Below are 14,870 nucleotides of genomic sequence, written 5' to 3' on the forward strand. Positions count from 1 at the left end.
GTTCAACAGGGAGTTAAATAGCATGGCATTTCCCTGTTGGTGCCTGCACAACAGCACATTAAAAATGTTACCAGTATCATGCATCAGCAGTTTGTAGGAGGGAAGAAAAACATACTTTAGCATATTCAGCCATCAAACCTGAATTGATTAGGTTAAGTAGATGTGGGAGTTAGCAGTCAACTATATTTTTATGTTGACTTCTATTAAGTGGTTTCTTGCCAACATAATAAGGTGTTGCCATTTTTGTGGTCACATGTCAGTACAAGCAGCAATTCTCAGAAGAACCACTTGTGCACAGTCATTCATGTGAGCAGATTATGAAAGTCAATGTGCACCACAAGCTGCATAAATTAGTAGATTATTTCAGAATCACAATTAATTGACATTTTTCAATTTTTGGGTTAAAGGCCAATTTTGAATTAAACCTACATTACTGATCCAAGCACTATGTGTGCCCACACTCTCTTGACTGGTCTTAAAAACAGTTTTCATCTCCTTTCATCTTTGTCTTGCATGCATCTTTATTAATGGATCTAAGAAGAGATAATCATCTGTCTGGCTTTCACTTTCCTTACCCTTGTGCAACAACTGTTATGTTGTAGGTCCCTGGTACAAGCAATCTGTGGAAATCACCAAAGTTGCCCGTTGTAATATTGTGATCAATGCCAGTGACTACAATAGCTGCATTAGAAATCCCTGAGCCAAGTACAGCATCTTTGACAAATCCCGCAACACCCATATGGACCTGCAGAATACAAGTATAAATGCAATTTCCAATTAATTTAACGATGTTGACATTTCGTGGAAGATGAACATCAGCAGCTACTCTGAATACAACAAACTGGAGTAAAAATATAAATGTTTCGAGCCCAAATTATCTAGCACTAAATGGAACCTAGACATCACTTATCGACTCTGGTGAGATTTTCTTTTTTGGGGGGCATGGAGAAGAGTTAGTGTGTCAGGTAAAGTACTGCCTCTCCATGTAGGTACTGCAAAAACAGGCTGTGGGTCAATGGAAATTTTCAGACAGAGATCGATAAAGTAAGGGTATCAAAGGATATGGAGCATAAGAAGGTAAATGGAATTGTGGTACAGATCAGTCATGATCTGAATGAATGACAGAACATGCTCGAGGGTCTGAATGGCCTACTCCTGTTCCTATGTACATAACAATAGTAGCTACACTTGGAAAGTAATTCTTTCGTTGTAGATTGCTTTGGGGCATCCTGAGGACATGAAAGGCACCATATAAATACAAGTTCTGTCTTTCTTTTTCTCATCATGTTCTCTTATAGTACCTTCTCCATTAAGTTTAGAAGGGAATCACGGTTGTTGTCCCATTCTTTACGAAGGGCAGAGGCCGGCGGGTGTTTGCAGCAGGTGAGTTCCAGTGTGATTTCAAAACAGTCTCCCTGCAAATAATTGTAGTCTTGCATCCCTCCTGTAAGATAATTAAAATTAGATGTCATACAGTGGACCTCCATGCCAACATTACATAACAGTGTTTTACTTCCCACTTACTGCACAGTCTCACATACAAGTATATCTCCTACTTAACTTTAAATTTTTAACCAGTTTCAATATAACACACTTAAAAATGGAGATAACTTGTATCCAAGTACAACTTATGCACTGCAACGAGTTTCAGTTTTGGCTTGGAGGTGTTGATGGCAGCTAGTTGTGATATACACTTAAGCAGAGACTGCTCAAGGATTTATACTTAAAGTAAAAAAAGCTTGACCTACAGTTGATTCTGCTTGGTGCATCCAATTAATCATATTATCTATACCCGTGTGCTACATGGGTATGATACTAAATGAGTTTCACATAATCTACAGAATTGCCTATTCTTAAAATGGAAGATTTTATATTTGCAGGGGGACCACGAGACCAAGCCGACTGTAATATGAAGACAACTCATGCCTTAATACTGTTTCGGGGATCCTTCAAATTTAGGATTTGAGATTTAATTAATAAAAAAAACTTAAGCTTTAAATGAATTATACTTGAACATGTTTGAATTGTTTTTTTTTAAAATGGTAGTGGTTAATCCCTAACAGACTGGAAAGTTTTCTAGATATATACTTTTTCTGGCGTGTGTTTTCAAAAGCCCAACTGTCTGGATATTTCAACTAACATAAGGCAGTGGCTGGCACATGGCACTGGGGCTCAGTCACTGTGCCACAGAATGGTAGAATGTGGCTTTAACCCTTCAACATCCAAGTACAACAGGCAGTGCAAAGAACAGCCATGAGGCTGATTTCTTACAACAAAGGTATGAGTTATGAGGAAAGACTGGAGAAACTTGGGTTTTTCAACGTGGAAAGGAAATATCTGAGATCTAACCTTACAGTGACATACAATAATTAACGGAATGAAAAAGGTAAATCCAGAACTGATATGAGATTATTCTTTATTCAGTGAATAACACATGGAACATACTTCTACATAGAATTGTGGAGGCAAAAGCCCTGGAATTATTTAAGAATTAACTGGATGCAGCAATGGGGTGACTTTATAATCTTTCTGGATGGATGAATTAAAATGGGTGAACGGCCTCCTTCATCTACAATTCTCTTGTGAACTCTGCGCACACAAGCCTGGTGGCTCTGATGACCTATTGGTTCAGAATGGTGCAAGGAAACTTAAAAGAAAAAGAGAGAATTAAAAAAAATATTTTGGTTAGATCAACCCATAATGCATGAGTGAAATACAAGGATCAAGTAATAAATCAACCAACTGAAGGTAAATATTCCTACTTTTTCTCCTGCTTCCCCTAAAAGCAAATTTAAAAACCTCTTGATTAACAAACTTTGTTCAACCATTGTATTACAGATAATCTGGGCTAGAAATGAGAAACAAAGGCCAGTGCATGCAAATTATTAAATGCACACACTGAAGGGAGTGGAAACATGGAATCACTTCAAACCATCTTTATGTAAAATATCTGCTGGAGAAAAAGGATATCCTGCTTTGTAAGAAAACATAACCACTTTGCAAAACAAAAGTTTAACAGTATACATTAACATTTAGTTAAATACTTCATTCACTGTTGACTCTTGTAACAATTGCTGTAACTGAATGCCAAGATCTTGGAGTTTGTTTAAAGTTTTGAGCTAAGAAATCACCATATTCTATATTCTGAACTTCTAAACATACATTTGTAGGTAAAATATTCAATTCCTTCCAGAGCAAATGCACGACATACTTTTTAAATTGAATATATCACTGCTGTCATAAGTTACTCATTTATACTTTGGCCAAAATCCCAAACAAAAAAAAACATTAATCATTTAAAATATGGCTAAACTCCAATTACAATGGCCAATAGCATTTACACTTACATATGAAGCAGTGAAGTGAACTTAGCTTTGGGGAATGGATCAGATCAATGTTACAGTAAGAAGCCTGTCCCACAGAAGAAACTAGATCCAGTGAACAAACAAACCACAATTCTTACAATTTAATGGGCTTAAAATGAACTTCCAAAATTCTAGAACGGTCCCAGTGGATTGGAAGGTAGCAAATGTAACCCTGCTAGTCAAGAAAGGAGGGAAGAGAGAAAACAAGGACATACAGGCCAGTTAGCCTGACATCAGGCGTCAGGGAAATGCTGGAATCCATTATTAAGGAACTAATAACAGGATACTTAGAATATCATAATATGATTAAGCAGAGTCAACATGGTTTTAAGAAAGAGAAATCATACTTGACAAATCTAAGAGTTTTTTCAGGATGTAACTCGCAGGGTATAAACAGTGTTGTAATTTTTTTCAGCAAGGAAACGCGGTTAGAAATTGTTTGCACCGCTTGTGCGCCTTTAAAACGAGAGATTAAGAGCGAGATTTGACTTGTAAGTAAGCAGCTGAATTTTCATGCTCAGACACGACTTTACATTTTCACTTGACATCTATTTTTAATCTTCCAACAGGAGGGATCTTCAGTTGGAACGTGAAGTGATGAAATAAGTAAATAATTATAACAGACTGTAGAACCCACTCCTGTGTATTTACGGCTGCCTCACAATGAGCAATGAATTGGCCCGTTTCAGCAATTATTACATCCAGTTTCCAAAATACAGTGAGATTGCTAATTTGGTTTTAGTACAAACAGAACAATTTGATTGGGAGCAGGGGGGGGCGGTGGGGGGAACGAGAATCAATGTCCAAGTATAATGTGTCTGACCACTACTCAAATACCAGTGCAATATGCTTGCTCATTTCCTGTGTCACAAGATGGAACCACCCACACTATGACAAACCCCATGTATCAGACTGGAAGGAAATCACAATTATAACATGAACAGCTCAAGACAATGCTTCCATCTATCAGCAGGTCACAGGAATCATCTTTCAACTTGTGCAGATTTATCATTTCCATGTCGACAGTGCTCTGTAGAACAGGGTCTGTGCAGGCAGATAATTGTGCATCCAGTACTGATCACATTTCAATTGCTTAGCTCAGCGATGAAGAGAACTATATGTTTTAATTTCTGCTAATTAACATTCTACTGCCTTACCTTTAATTGGCCAAATTAGTAGTATGACAACCAATTTAGAAAATATTCAAATTTTTGTATAAGAAGTTGAGCATCTCAAACACACATGGGATTTATAAATTACAACAACAGTTAAGTATGGTTGCTAAATAAAGTAAACCAACCAGCCAAGGTCACAGCAAAGTACAAATAAGTTACACATAAACCAAATGAAAGATGCCTGAGCCCACTACTAGACTTAAAATAAGTAGCTCCTTACAAAAAATAAAAAGCAAACTGTATTCTTCAATCAATTTGCTTCAGGTCTGTTGTAATTGAGGATAACTTTCACATTGTGTAGACAGAGAAGGGTTGATGGAGTAAAGGGTTACATGCACATTTGAATTCAAAGAGAACTGCAAATGAAGTCACAATAGCAAACGTTGCTTCATGTCACAGAGAGTATTATACAAAACATTCAAATCCTGACCGTGTTATCTACACAGCATGTAGAAGATTTTCAAGATGACGACTTGCTTGACCCAAAGGCTGGAAGCTCAAGGTCAAGGAGTGTCACTGCACATTTGGTCAACAATTCCCAAGTGCATTATATGTGGGTCACCGGGGAGATAAATACAGTACAAAAAGTGATTTTTAAAAAATGTTCCACTAAAAAACCATATTTTCCTCTGCCCATTTGTGATTTGTTGCCCCTCCCTTTCAGGTCTCTTATGTCCCACATAATTTTACAGCAGTGGTTGGGTAGATTATCTGTTGCCAGACCCCTGGCAAAGAGTTTCGCACGATTCTGTCAAGCCATTCTGCATTTGATGGTTCTTCTTGCCCCTTTCTCACCCACTCACTCCATTGGAAGAGAGAGTGATGGGAGAAGTGTCTTTGGAAGCCCGGTTGTGTGGGGCTGGAGAGATTGGAGGGAGGGGGTTAAGGAAGTGCCAGTTTTGAGGTCCTGAGGAAGATTCAGTTAAGAGTAGAATGCTAGGAGTCTTGATTTTAACTAAATGAGATGTAGGAACAACTTAGAATGAACTAGAACAGAAAATTCAGAAGCACTGACCATAGCAGTATCAATAAAGTAGATGAAGTAAAAAGATTGTAATAGGAAGAGGCAAGGGCAGGGAAAAAATGGGAACAAGAAAGATATATTCATTGTTTGGAGGTTTGAGGTGAGAGGGATTGCCTTTTAGATGACAAAATTTCTGTCCGGGGTACAAGAGTGAACCCTAGATATGGGAGCAGCGTTCAACTCTTGGATGGACCTGGGCTTTATGAAGAGTTAAGAGTCGTTAAAGGGAAAGGTGTTTGACATGAAAGAGAGAGAAAACAGCTTCTTGAAGGCAGCTTTAATAATAAATGAGATGTGAGAGCTCCATTTGAGCTTACAGAAGGTAGTGAGGCAAAGAATGTCCATATATGAAGAATAGCTGAATGGAGCCAAAAGAAAAGGTGGCAGTTTATAGTCAGACTTGCTAGAGACGTGAAGAAATTCTGTTTTTATAGAATTGAAAAACAACATTATCATTCCCCCATTGAAGGTCACAGAGATCAAGATGTCATGATTCAGCAAAGGGGATGAGCTATGAGGAATGATTAGAGAAATTAAGTTCTACATCCAAAGAGACGATGGCTGGGGTGTGGAAGACATCATCAAGGTATATAAAATAATAAGTGGTACAGATATGCTAAACCTTCAAAATAAATTGGACTAGACCACCAGAAGACAATTTAAATTAATGAGAAGTAAATTTAAAACATATTAGGAAGAATTTATTTATTCAAAAAGGTGATAAATGTTCAGAATAATCTCCCAGGCAAGGTAGCAATGACAAAGACTTTGGGAGAGTTGAAGATGCAGCTGAATGCTAGGCTGGATGAGTTTATATGCAAGAATGATGAGCTTTGATGGACAAAAAGGCGGCTTATTGGCACATGTGCTCTAAGGACTACTGAGCTTGCAACAGAGGTACTGACCGCCATGCTGCTCTATGGTTCTGCCAGCAGGAAGAATGAAAGGAAAATATACTTGTGCCAGACTTCAGTTATTTCTCCTCTGACAAAACATTACAATCAGGCATTTGAAATCAGATTTTTAAAAAATCAAAGTTCAACTTCAGAGTTTACAAACTAATAACATTCAGATAATAGTTTGAGGCAGGCACCGCTTTACCACTAGTCAATAAAAGACCACACAATCTATTCTCAGCTTTGCATGAATGTTTAACTGTACAACAGAGTGAAAACCTTTTGCAGGTCCCAAGATCAAAATAGGGCCACAAATTACCAATCCTAACTTGCAGCTAGGCAAGATCTCTACTATATCCCGAACCCACCAAAATTCTAGACTATCAAATTATCCCAAAAGAATGCATAGTTCCCGACATCTGCACAATCATACCAACAACCCTAAATAATAAAGAAAGAACTTTCATTTATATAGCGCCTCTCATAACCTCAGGATGTCTCAAAGTGCTTCATAGCCAATTAAGTACTTTTACACTATTGTAATTAAGCAAATACATAATCCAATTTGTGCACAGCAAGATCTCACAAACACCAATGGTTAAATGAATAAATATTTTTGGTCGAGGAATACATGTTGGCCAGGATACCAGGAGAGCTCCTTGCTCTTCTTCAAACAGCGTCATGGAATCTTTGATGTCTACCTGAGGCCAGAAGGGTCCTTGATTTAATGTCTCACCCGAAAGACGGCACTTCTGACAGTGTCAGCCTAGGTTATGTGCTCAAATATCGAGTGGGACTTGAATCCACGACTCTGACTCAGAGGCGAGCGTGCTACCATTGACATCTTGATATACGACAATGTATTCTCCGCGTAACAAAACTGAACAGTGACATCACCGGTTTCACAGTGCTGAATTAGTTGTAAAGCACTGTGGGATGTGAAAGGCACTATCTAAATGCAAATTTTGTTCTCCTTTCTTTACAATTTCAGTCTTTAGCTTTCTGGCAGTTGTTAAAACAACAACAGGCTTACACTTATAAATTGTTTAATTCTGGGAGTTGACTTCGAGGTCATCAAATAATCCCACTGATCCAAAATGCATTCAGTACATGCACGATTTTCAAATCTTTCTGGCTCATCACCTAGGTGATCAAACATATTTTGCTGAGCTACTACGGAACACTTTGACCCCAAAATTACACAGATCATATCTTTTTTTTTTATTCGTTCACGGGATGTGGGCGTCGCTGGCGAGGCCAGCATTTATTGCCCATCCCTAATTGCCCTTGAGAAGGTGGTGGTGAGCCGCCTTCTTGAACCGCTGCAGTCCGTGTGGTGACGGTTCTCCCACAGTGCTGTTAGGAAGGGAGTTCCAGGATTTTGACCCAGCGACAATGAAGGAACGGCGATATATTTCCAAGTCGGGATGGTGTGTGACTTGGAGGGGAACGTGCAGGTGGTGTTGTTCCCATGTGCCTGCTGCTCTTGTCCTTCTAGGTGGTAGAGGTCGCGGGTTTGGGAGGTGCTGTCGAAGAAGCCTTGGTGAGTTGCTGCAGTGCATCCTGTGGATGGTACACACTGCAGCCACAGTGCGCCGGTGGTGAAGGGAGTGAATGTTTAGGGTGGTGGATGGGGTGCCAATCAAGCGGGCTGCTTTATCTTGGATGGTGTCGAGCTTCTTGAGTGTTGTTGGAGCTGCACCCATCCAGGCAAGTGGAGAGTATTCCATCACACTCCTGACTTGTGCCTTGTAGATGGTGGGAAGGCTTTGGGGAGTCAGGAGGTGAGTCACTCGCCGCAGAATACCCAGCCTCTGACCTGCTCTCGTAGCCACAGTATTTATATGGCTGGTCCAGTTAAGTTTCTGGTCAATGGTGATCCCCAGGATGTTGATGGTGGGGGATTCTGCGATGGTAATGCCGTTGAATGTCAAGGGGAGGTGGTTAGACTCTCTCTTGTTGGAGATGGTCATTGCCTGGCACTTATCTGGCCCGAATGTTACTTGCCACTTATGAGCCCAAGCCTGGATGTTGTCCAGGTCTTGCTGCATGCGGGCTCGGACTGCTTCATTACTTGAGGGGTTGCGAATGGAACTGAACACTGTGCAGTCATCAGCGAACATCCCCATTTCTGACCTTATGATGGAGGGAAGGTCATTGATGAAGCAGCTGAAGATGGTTGGGCCGAGGACACTGCCCTGAGGAACTCCTGCAACAATGTCCTGGGGCTGAGATGATTGGCCTCCAACAACCACTACCATCTTCCTTTGTGCCAGGTATGACTCCAGCCACTGGAGAGTTTTCCCCCTGATTCCCATTGACTTCAATTTTACTAGGGCTCCTTGGTGCCACACTCGGTCAAATGCTGCCTTGATGTCAAGGGCAGTCACTCTCACCTCACCTCTGGAATTCAGCTCTTTTGTCCATGTTTGGACCAAGGCTGTAATGAGGTCTGGAGCCGAGTGGTCCTGGCGGAACCCAAACTGAGCTTCGGTGAGCAGGTTATTGGTGAGTAAGTGCCGCTTGATAGCACTGTCGACGACACCTTCCATCACTTTGCTGATGATTGAGAGTAGACTGATGGGGCGGTAATTGGCCGGATTGGATTTGTCCTGCTTTTTGTGGATAGGACATAGCTGGGGCGATTTTCCACATTGTCGGGTAGATGCCAGTGTTGTAGCTGTACTGGAACAGCTTGGCTAGAGGCGCAGCTAGTTCTGGAGCACAAGTCTTCACCACTGCAGCTGGGATGTTGTCGGGGCCCATTGCCTTTGCTGTATCCAGTGCACTCAGCCGTTTCTTGATATCACGTGGAGTGAATCGAATTGGCCGAAGACTGGCTTCCGTGATGGTGAGGATATCGGGAAGAGGCTGAGATGGATCATCCACTCGGCACTTCTGGCTGAAGATGGTTGCAAACGCTTCAGCCTTGTCTTTTGCACTCACGTGCTGGACTCCGCCATCATTGAGGATGGGGATGTTTGCAGAGCCTCCTCCTCCCGTTAGTTGTTTAATTGTCCACCACCATTCACGACTGGATGTGGCAGGACTGCAGATCTCTTAAAAATTACAGGATCTACTGGATCATGACATGAAATCAATACAATTGCCAGAATCCACCATTGCCAGGTGAGCTTCAAAAACTACTCCGACTGAATTTAAGCTTCCTCACACAACTTTTCATTTTGAAAAACTTAAGCCGATGATAGATGACTGGGTTTAAAGCCAGTCCGAACAGATACCGTTAAAGTCATCTTTGCTAACTATAAAAGAAATACAGAAAATTGGGCTGCATTGTCTCTACACAGCTCATAGTGGGCGTGCATCTACGACATAAAATTTGGGAGAAGGATCTGTATTCAGCATCGCACCAAAAAGTCCCAGATGCTGGCAATGGGTCTAAGAAGTGTATTAGGCATCAACATCACTCTCCTTGTCCAGCACAAAATTAATTGTTAAAAAGTTCAAAGAATCACAATGACACCTGATGCATCGTGTTATGTACCATGCCCCGGAGCATGGTACATTGGCGAGACCATGCAGACACTGCGACAACGGATGAACGGACACCGTGCAATAATCGCCAGACAGGAGGATTCCCTCCCAGTCGGGGAACACTTCAGCAGTCAAGGACATTCAGCCACCGATCTTCGGGTAAGCGTTCTCCAAGGCGGCCTTCGAGACACACGACAACGCAAAATCGTCGAGCAGAAATTGATAGCCAAGTTCCGCACCCATGAGGACGGCCTCACCGGGATCTTGGGTTCATGTCACGCTACACGTAACCCCACCAGCAAAAAAAGTGTTATCTATTTCTCTCTCTCTGTCTTTTGTTCTGACCGTTTGTATATTCAGTAGTCATGTATGTACTGTCTCTGTCTGATTGCCTTGACAACGGGCAGTTGGAAAGATTATCTGTAATCACCAGGCATTGTTCTCTGACTATATATGCGGTAACCTTTATGGAATCCCACACTTCACCTGACGAAGGAGAAAGCCTCCGAAAGCTTGTGATTTTCAAATAAAACTGTTGGGACTATAACCTGGTATTGTAAGATTCCTTACAATTGTGTTAATAGGGAAGCCTTTATATCCACAGCTTTAACCTTTATTGTCATGTTGATCAATGTACACCAACATTCTGGTCACCCAACTTGAATTCCTGATTGTTTTGCTTAGACTACTGCCAAAAGACTAGTTTTCAATCTTTGCTGCTCATTTTTGATGAAGCATATTGCATCCCTGATTTCTTCCATTCATTGTAGTGCACAATAACACTATCAGATTATAAAGTAGGCCAGATCTTGTACAGCACAAGTCTGTTTAGATTGCTAACTGAAACAGTCTTCTCGTAATCTAGAAAGGAATATACACAGAATTATGAGAGCTAAGTGCTTGAGAAAGGTAAAAGCAGTGAGACATTAACAGGAATTTGTGAAAGTAAATGCATGCACAGCCCACCAGTCATTCACTCAATCACTCGGAACCTCTTTCAGGACATGGTCTGATCATTTCTGATTTTTTTGGTAAGGGTAAGGGTCGATTAACCCAAATCCAACCCTTCTACTCCTTGCTGATTCAGAAACTGATCCAGTCCTTTTAAATGTTTCAGCTGAGCCTGCATCCATTGAACTAGGCACCAGTCATTTCCACAGATCAATGATAAGCATTAAGTAAGAGCTTCTTTAGTTTCTAATCATGCCTCAGTTTCGTATGTTGGTAACAGATCGTTGGCTCAACAAGCTCCTTCACGATAGGACTGATGGAATCCATAAAAGGGAGTAAAATAATTCAAACAAAAAGAAACAGAAATGTGAGGAAAATGTGTTATGGAAAGTTGGGGACATTTATATTTCCATGCCCTTAATTTTGTAAGTTATCCACTCAGCTCATTAGCTTTTTCCCATAACACGCGTGGCTTCTTGATCTAGAACACAGAGACTCATTATAAGCCTCTGTCAGTTATTCTTCAGCCCATCACTACATGACAACACAGGTTCACTCAGTCTAAAATTTCTTCATCTTCATTCTGCATTTATTCCATGGCAGTTAGGCTAGAAACTTATTGCTCACAGAATTGCCGGGTTTGGGGGGGGGGGGGGGGGGCTGAGGGTGAGAAGCCCACTTACCATCACTGTGGGAGGGAGGGAAGGAAGGATACACCATTTGTACTGCCAATTTCTATACGGGTTAGCCAAAAGGTAACAATGGCAGCAGTCATGACAGTTTGACACTGTTTTCCTCAGGACAGGCAACAGACTGTTTTGAGGAAGCATTACCCTAATCTTTTTCTAAAATATATATTATTTTTAAGTTTTAACATAACTTCACATCCCAAAATTTTGTTTTAATGTGAGATTTTGGGACACTTTTTGCTGCAATTAAGGTTACATGCAGTTTGAGATTTTTGTAGCCCAATGTATTAGCACTAACCAAACATGTGGGACTCAAACTGCAAAACCTGAACATTACAAATAAGTAAATCACAAATCATTATTCAGCTTCACTATAATGCACATATTATACTAGCTTTAACAGCAATTGCAAATTGGCACCCACGTTCGTAATACAGTCTAAAAACCTTGGAGACATGAAGCAAGCAGCCTCTGTTGCTATGGCACCAGCACACTTCTTTTAACTGGAATTAAGTCTCAATCAATTACACATTCTACTGACATCATTGGATCATGCACATTTTTAAGAACTTGAAAGGACTCTTCTCAAATAAGCAGGGTTTTAAAGACATGTAAAGCTCACATTGCCAGACTGAACCAGACAAAGCTGTGACGGAAGTTGCGTGACATTGGGGTTTAAAGGACCGCAGTGCAGCTATAACTCCTGTCCAGGTTACAGATTTCCATTCAACCTAAAAAAGGAAACTAAAACACGTACCCATTGCAACATTATATTGCATCATGACCTCAAGCTCAATCGAGAATGTGGGGCAGGACAATGTACGAGTATCATTTATTACTGATGCACTCTAAATTCCAATCTTAGAAAATGCTTTAGATTCTGCAAGGGAGCATGTCAAATTGTCAGTATTACACAGAATTTTTTGAAAAGTAGAGTGTATTCTATAGTCATCAATCAGAAAGGTTTATTTTTTATTCTGTAAAACTTTTCTAACCCAGCTATATAGGGCTGGAATTTGTTAAAAACTTGCGCCATAGTAATGGCGCATCTATGGCCTAAGCCACACCATAATTTCCTGGGGACTTTTGCGCTGATCTAGAAACCCTTGTTAAAAAAGTTGAACAGCTAATTATCATAGCTCTGATATCAAATCGAGTTTGTTCAATTAAGGCCAGTGATCGCCCCAGCCACATAGACCTGTATCTACGGTCACTGGTGCAAAGGAACAGAAATTATATATATCTGGCGGGAGCAGGTTGCCGCTTCCTCGCCTTAAACTATCACCCAAATGTGACTCTCTGTGATTCGGATTGTCGATCATATGCATTGTGAATGTGGTCGATAATGATCAAAATGTGCCCTTTCCACCTTATGAAAATCCTAATTTTTTTTTAAATCAATGAAAAGGTATAAAACTTAGGATATCTGGGACCATGGAAACAATAAAAAAAATTGAAATCCAACAGAAATCATCGTACATAAAATGAAAAAATAGAAAGCAAACAAGAGCAAACAGTATCTTTCACAACATCAGGACATCCCAAAGTGCTTTACGCCAATGAAGTACTATTGTAGTGCAGAGAAATATGACAGCCAATTTGCACACAGCAAGCTCGCACAAACAGCAATGAGATAATGACCAGGTGATCTGTTTTAGTGATGTTGGTTGAGGGATAAATATTGTCCAGGACACTGGGGAGAACTCCCCTGCTTTTCTTTGAATAGTGCCACGGGATCTTTTACATCCACCCAAGAGGACAGACGGTATCCTTGGTTTAACGTCTCATCCACAAGACGGCACCTTCAACAGTGCATCACTCCCACAGTACTGCACTGAAGTGCCAGCCGAGATTATGTGCTCAAGTCTCTGGAGTGGGTCTTGAACCCGTGACCTACTAACTCAGAGGCGAGAATGCTACCACTGAGCCAAGGCTGACCCATTTACCGATTTCAGTAATAAAAACAGAAAATGCTGGAAATACATAACATCTGCAGTGAGCATCTGCAAAAAGAAAAAGACAAGTTAACATTTTGAGTGTATACCCCTCATCAGAACTGAAAACTGGAAGATGTTTTCAATGCCGATTTAAAATAAAAACACACCCAGAACATTAATTTGTCTTTTCTCTTTATAGATGGTAACTGACCTGATCCATTTCCATTTGCAGAAATTACTGCAACCTAGCATACGCACTTCCCAGAATTACATCAAGTATTCTGTCCCAACTAAGCACAGGCCAACTCACCACATTTATTTTACTTAAACAGGATATCCTGTCTGTAAATCAAACTGGTTCAACTCGCCTTAAAAAAGTCTTTTATCTTGATCAACAATGGACCCATTTAACCTTGGTAATGCTATTTCTCAGATTCTGAACAACACTCATTACAAGGTAAAGGCAAGCATAGTTTAGGTATTAGCACTGGATTTCTGAAAACTAACTTCATTTTAGAAGTATTAAAAGGAGCATTAGAATGCATTTTTTAATACAATCAGCTACGGTTACTGGCAGGAAGGCTGATGGGAGGGGTAAAGATGTACAGCTTGATAAATTCCATGTTAAAGATGCATTTGTACAGCACCATTCACATCCTCAGGATGTTCCAAAGCACTTTACTTTTGAAGTGTAAACATTGTTGCTATGTACTTTAAAGAACAGTTGTTATAAAATAAAAGTTTTTTAGGGAATGGGGTGGAGAGAGATGAATTCATACACAAAAATTATAAAAATTAAAAAGGCTCTGAAGATATAGCTTCAGCTCCTGGAAATTGGAATGGATTTAATGGCAACTATATTACAGCATGAGTTTTTTTAGTCCCCAGATTGTAAAAGAATGTAGTCAGAAATGCTGCTGAAATCACCTTCATTTTTTTGAATTAATATAAATGGAGAAGCATGTAGAAATCATCTGTATATTTTAATCACCAATACCCCAATAGCTCACAGAGGGTATATTTTCCTACCTGTTGGTTACCCTTTCCAGAGAGCAAAAAAATAAACAGTAAGGCAAACAATAGTAACAGGATATACAATAGTTGTGAGAGTCAGACCCATTATTAACATCTTATATTACAAATGATTGCTGGACTTTTAAAAGGAAGTTTAAGCATCTCACAAATCTGCTAGGCACAGCTTGTCAGAATATATTTTTTTCCTCTCCATGTGAGAGCACTTAGGCACTAACTGAAATATTTAAGATGTGGAGATGCCGGTGATGGACTGGGGTTGACAAATGTAAGGAATCTTACAACACCAAGCTATAGTCCAACTGT

General features: G+C 40.3%; 1 protein-coding gene across 1 annotated transcript in view; it reads right to left on the minus strand.

The window, feature by feature from the left end:
* LOC137344971 (carboxypeptidase D-like) overlaps positions 1–14,870 on the minus strand; it is a 63,975-nt gene that overhangs the window by 29,883 nt on the left and 19,222 nt on the right. The window contains exons 3-4 of the mRNA XM_068008281.1: positions 1,302–1,444; positions 576–745 (exon numbers count right to left, since the gene is read on the minus strand). Coding sequence (XP_067864382.1) covers positions 576–745; positions 1,302–1,444 — 313 coding nt within the window. The remainder of the gene's footprint in view (positions 1–575; positions 746–1,301; positions 1,445–14,870) is intronic.

Source organism: Heptranchias perlo, chromosome 28 (genome assembly GCF_035084215.1).
Source record: "Heptranchias perlo isolate sHepPer1 chromosome 28, sHepPer1.hap1, whole genome shotgun sequence".
NCBI classification, from domain to species: domain Eukaryota; kingdom Metazoa; phylum Chordata; class Chondrichthyes; order Hexanchiformes; family Hexanchidae; genus Heptranchias; species Heptranchias perlo.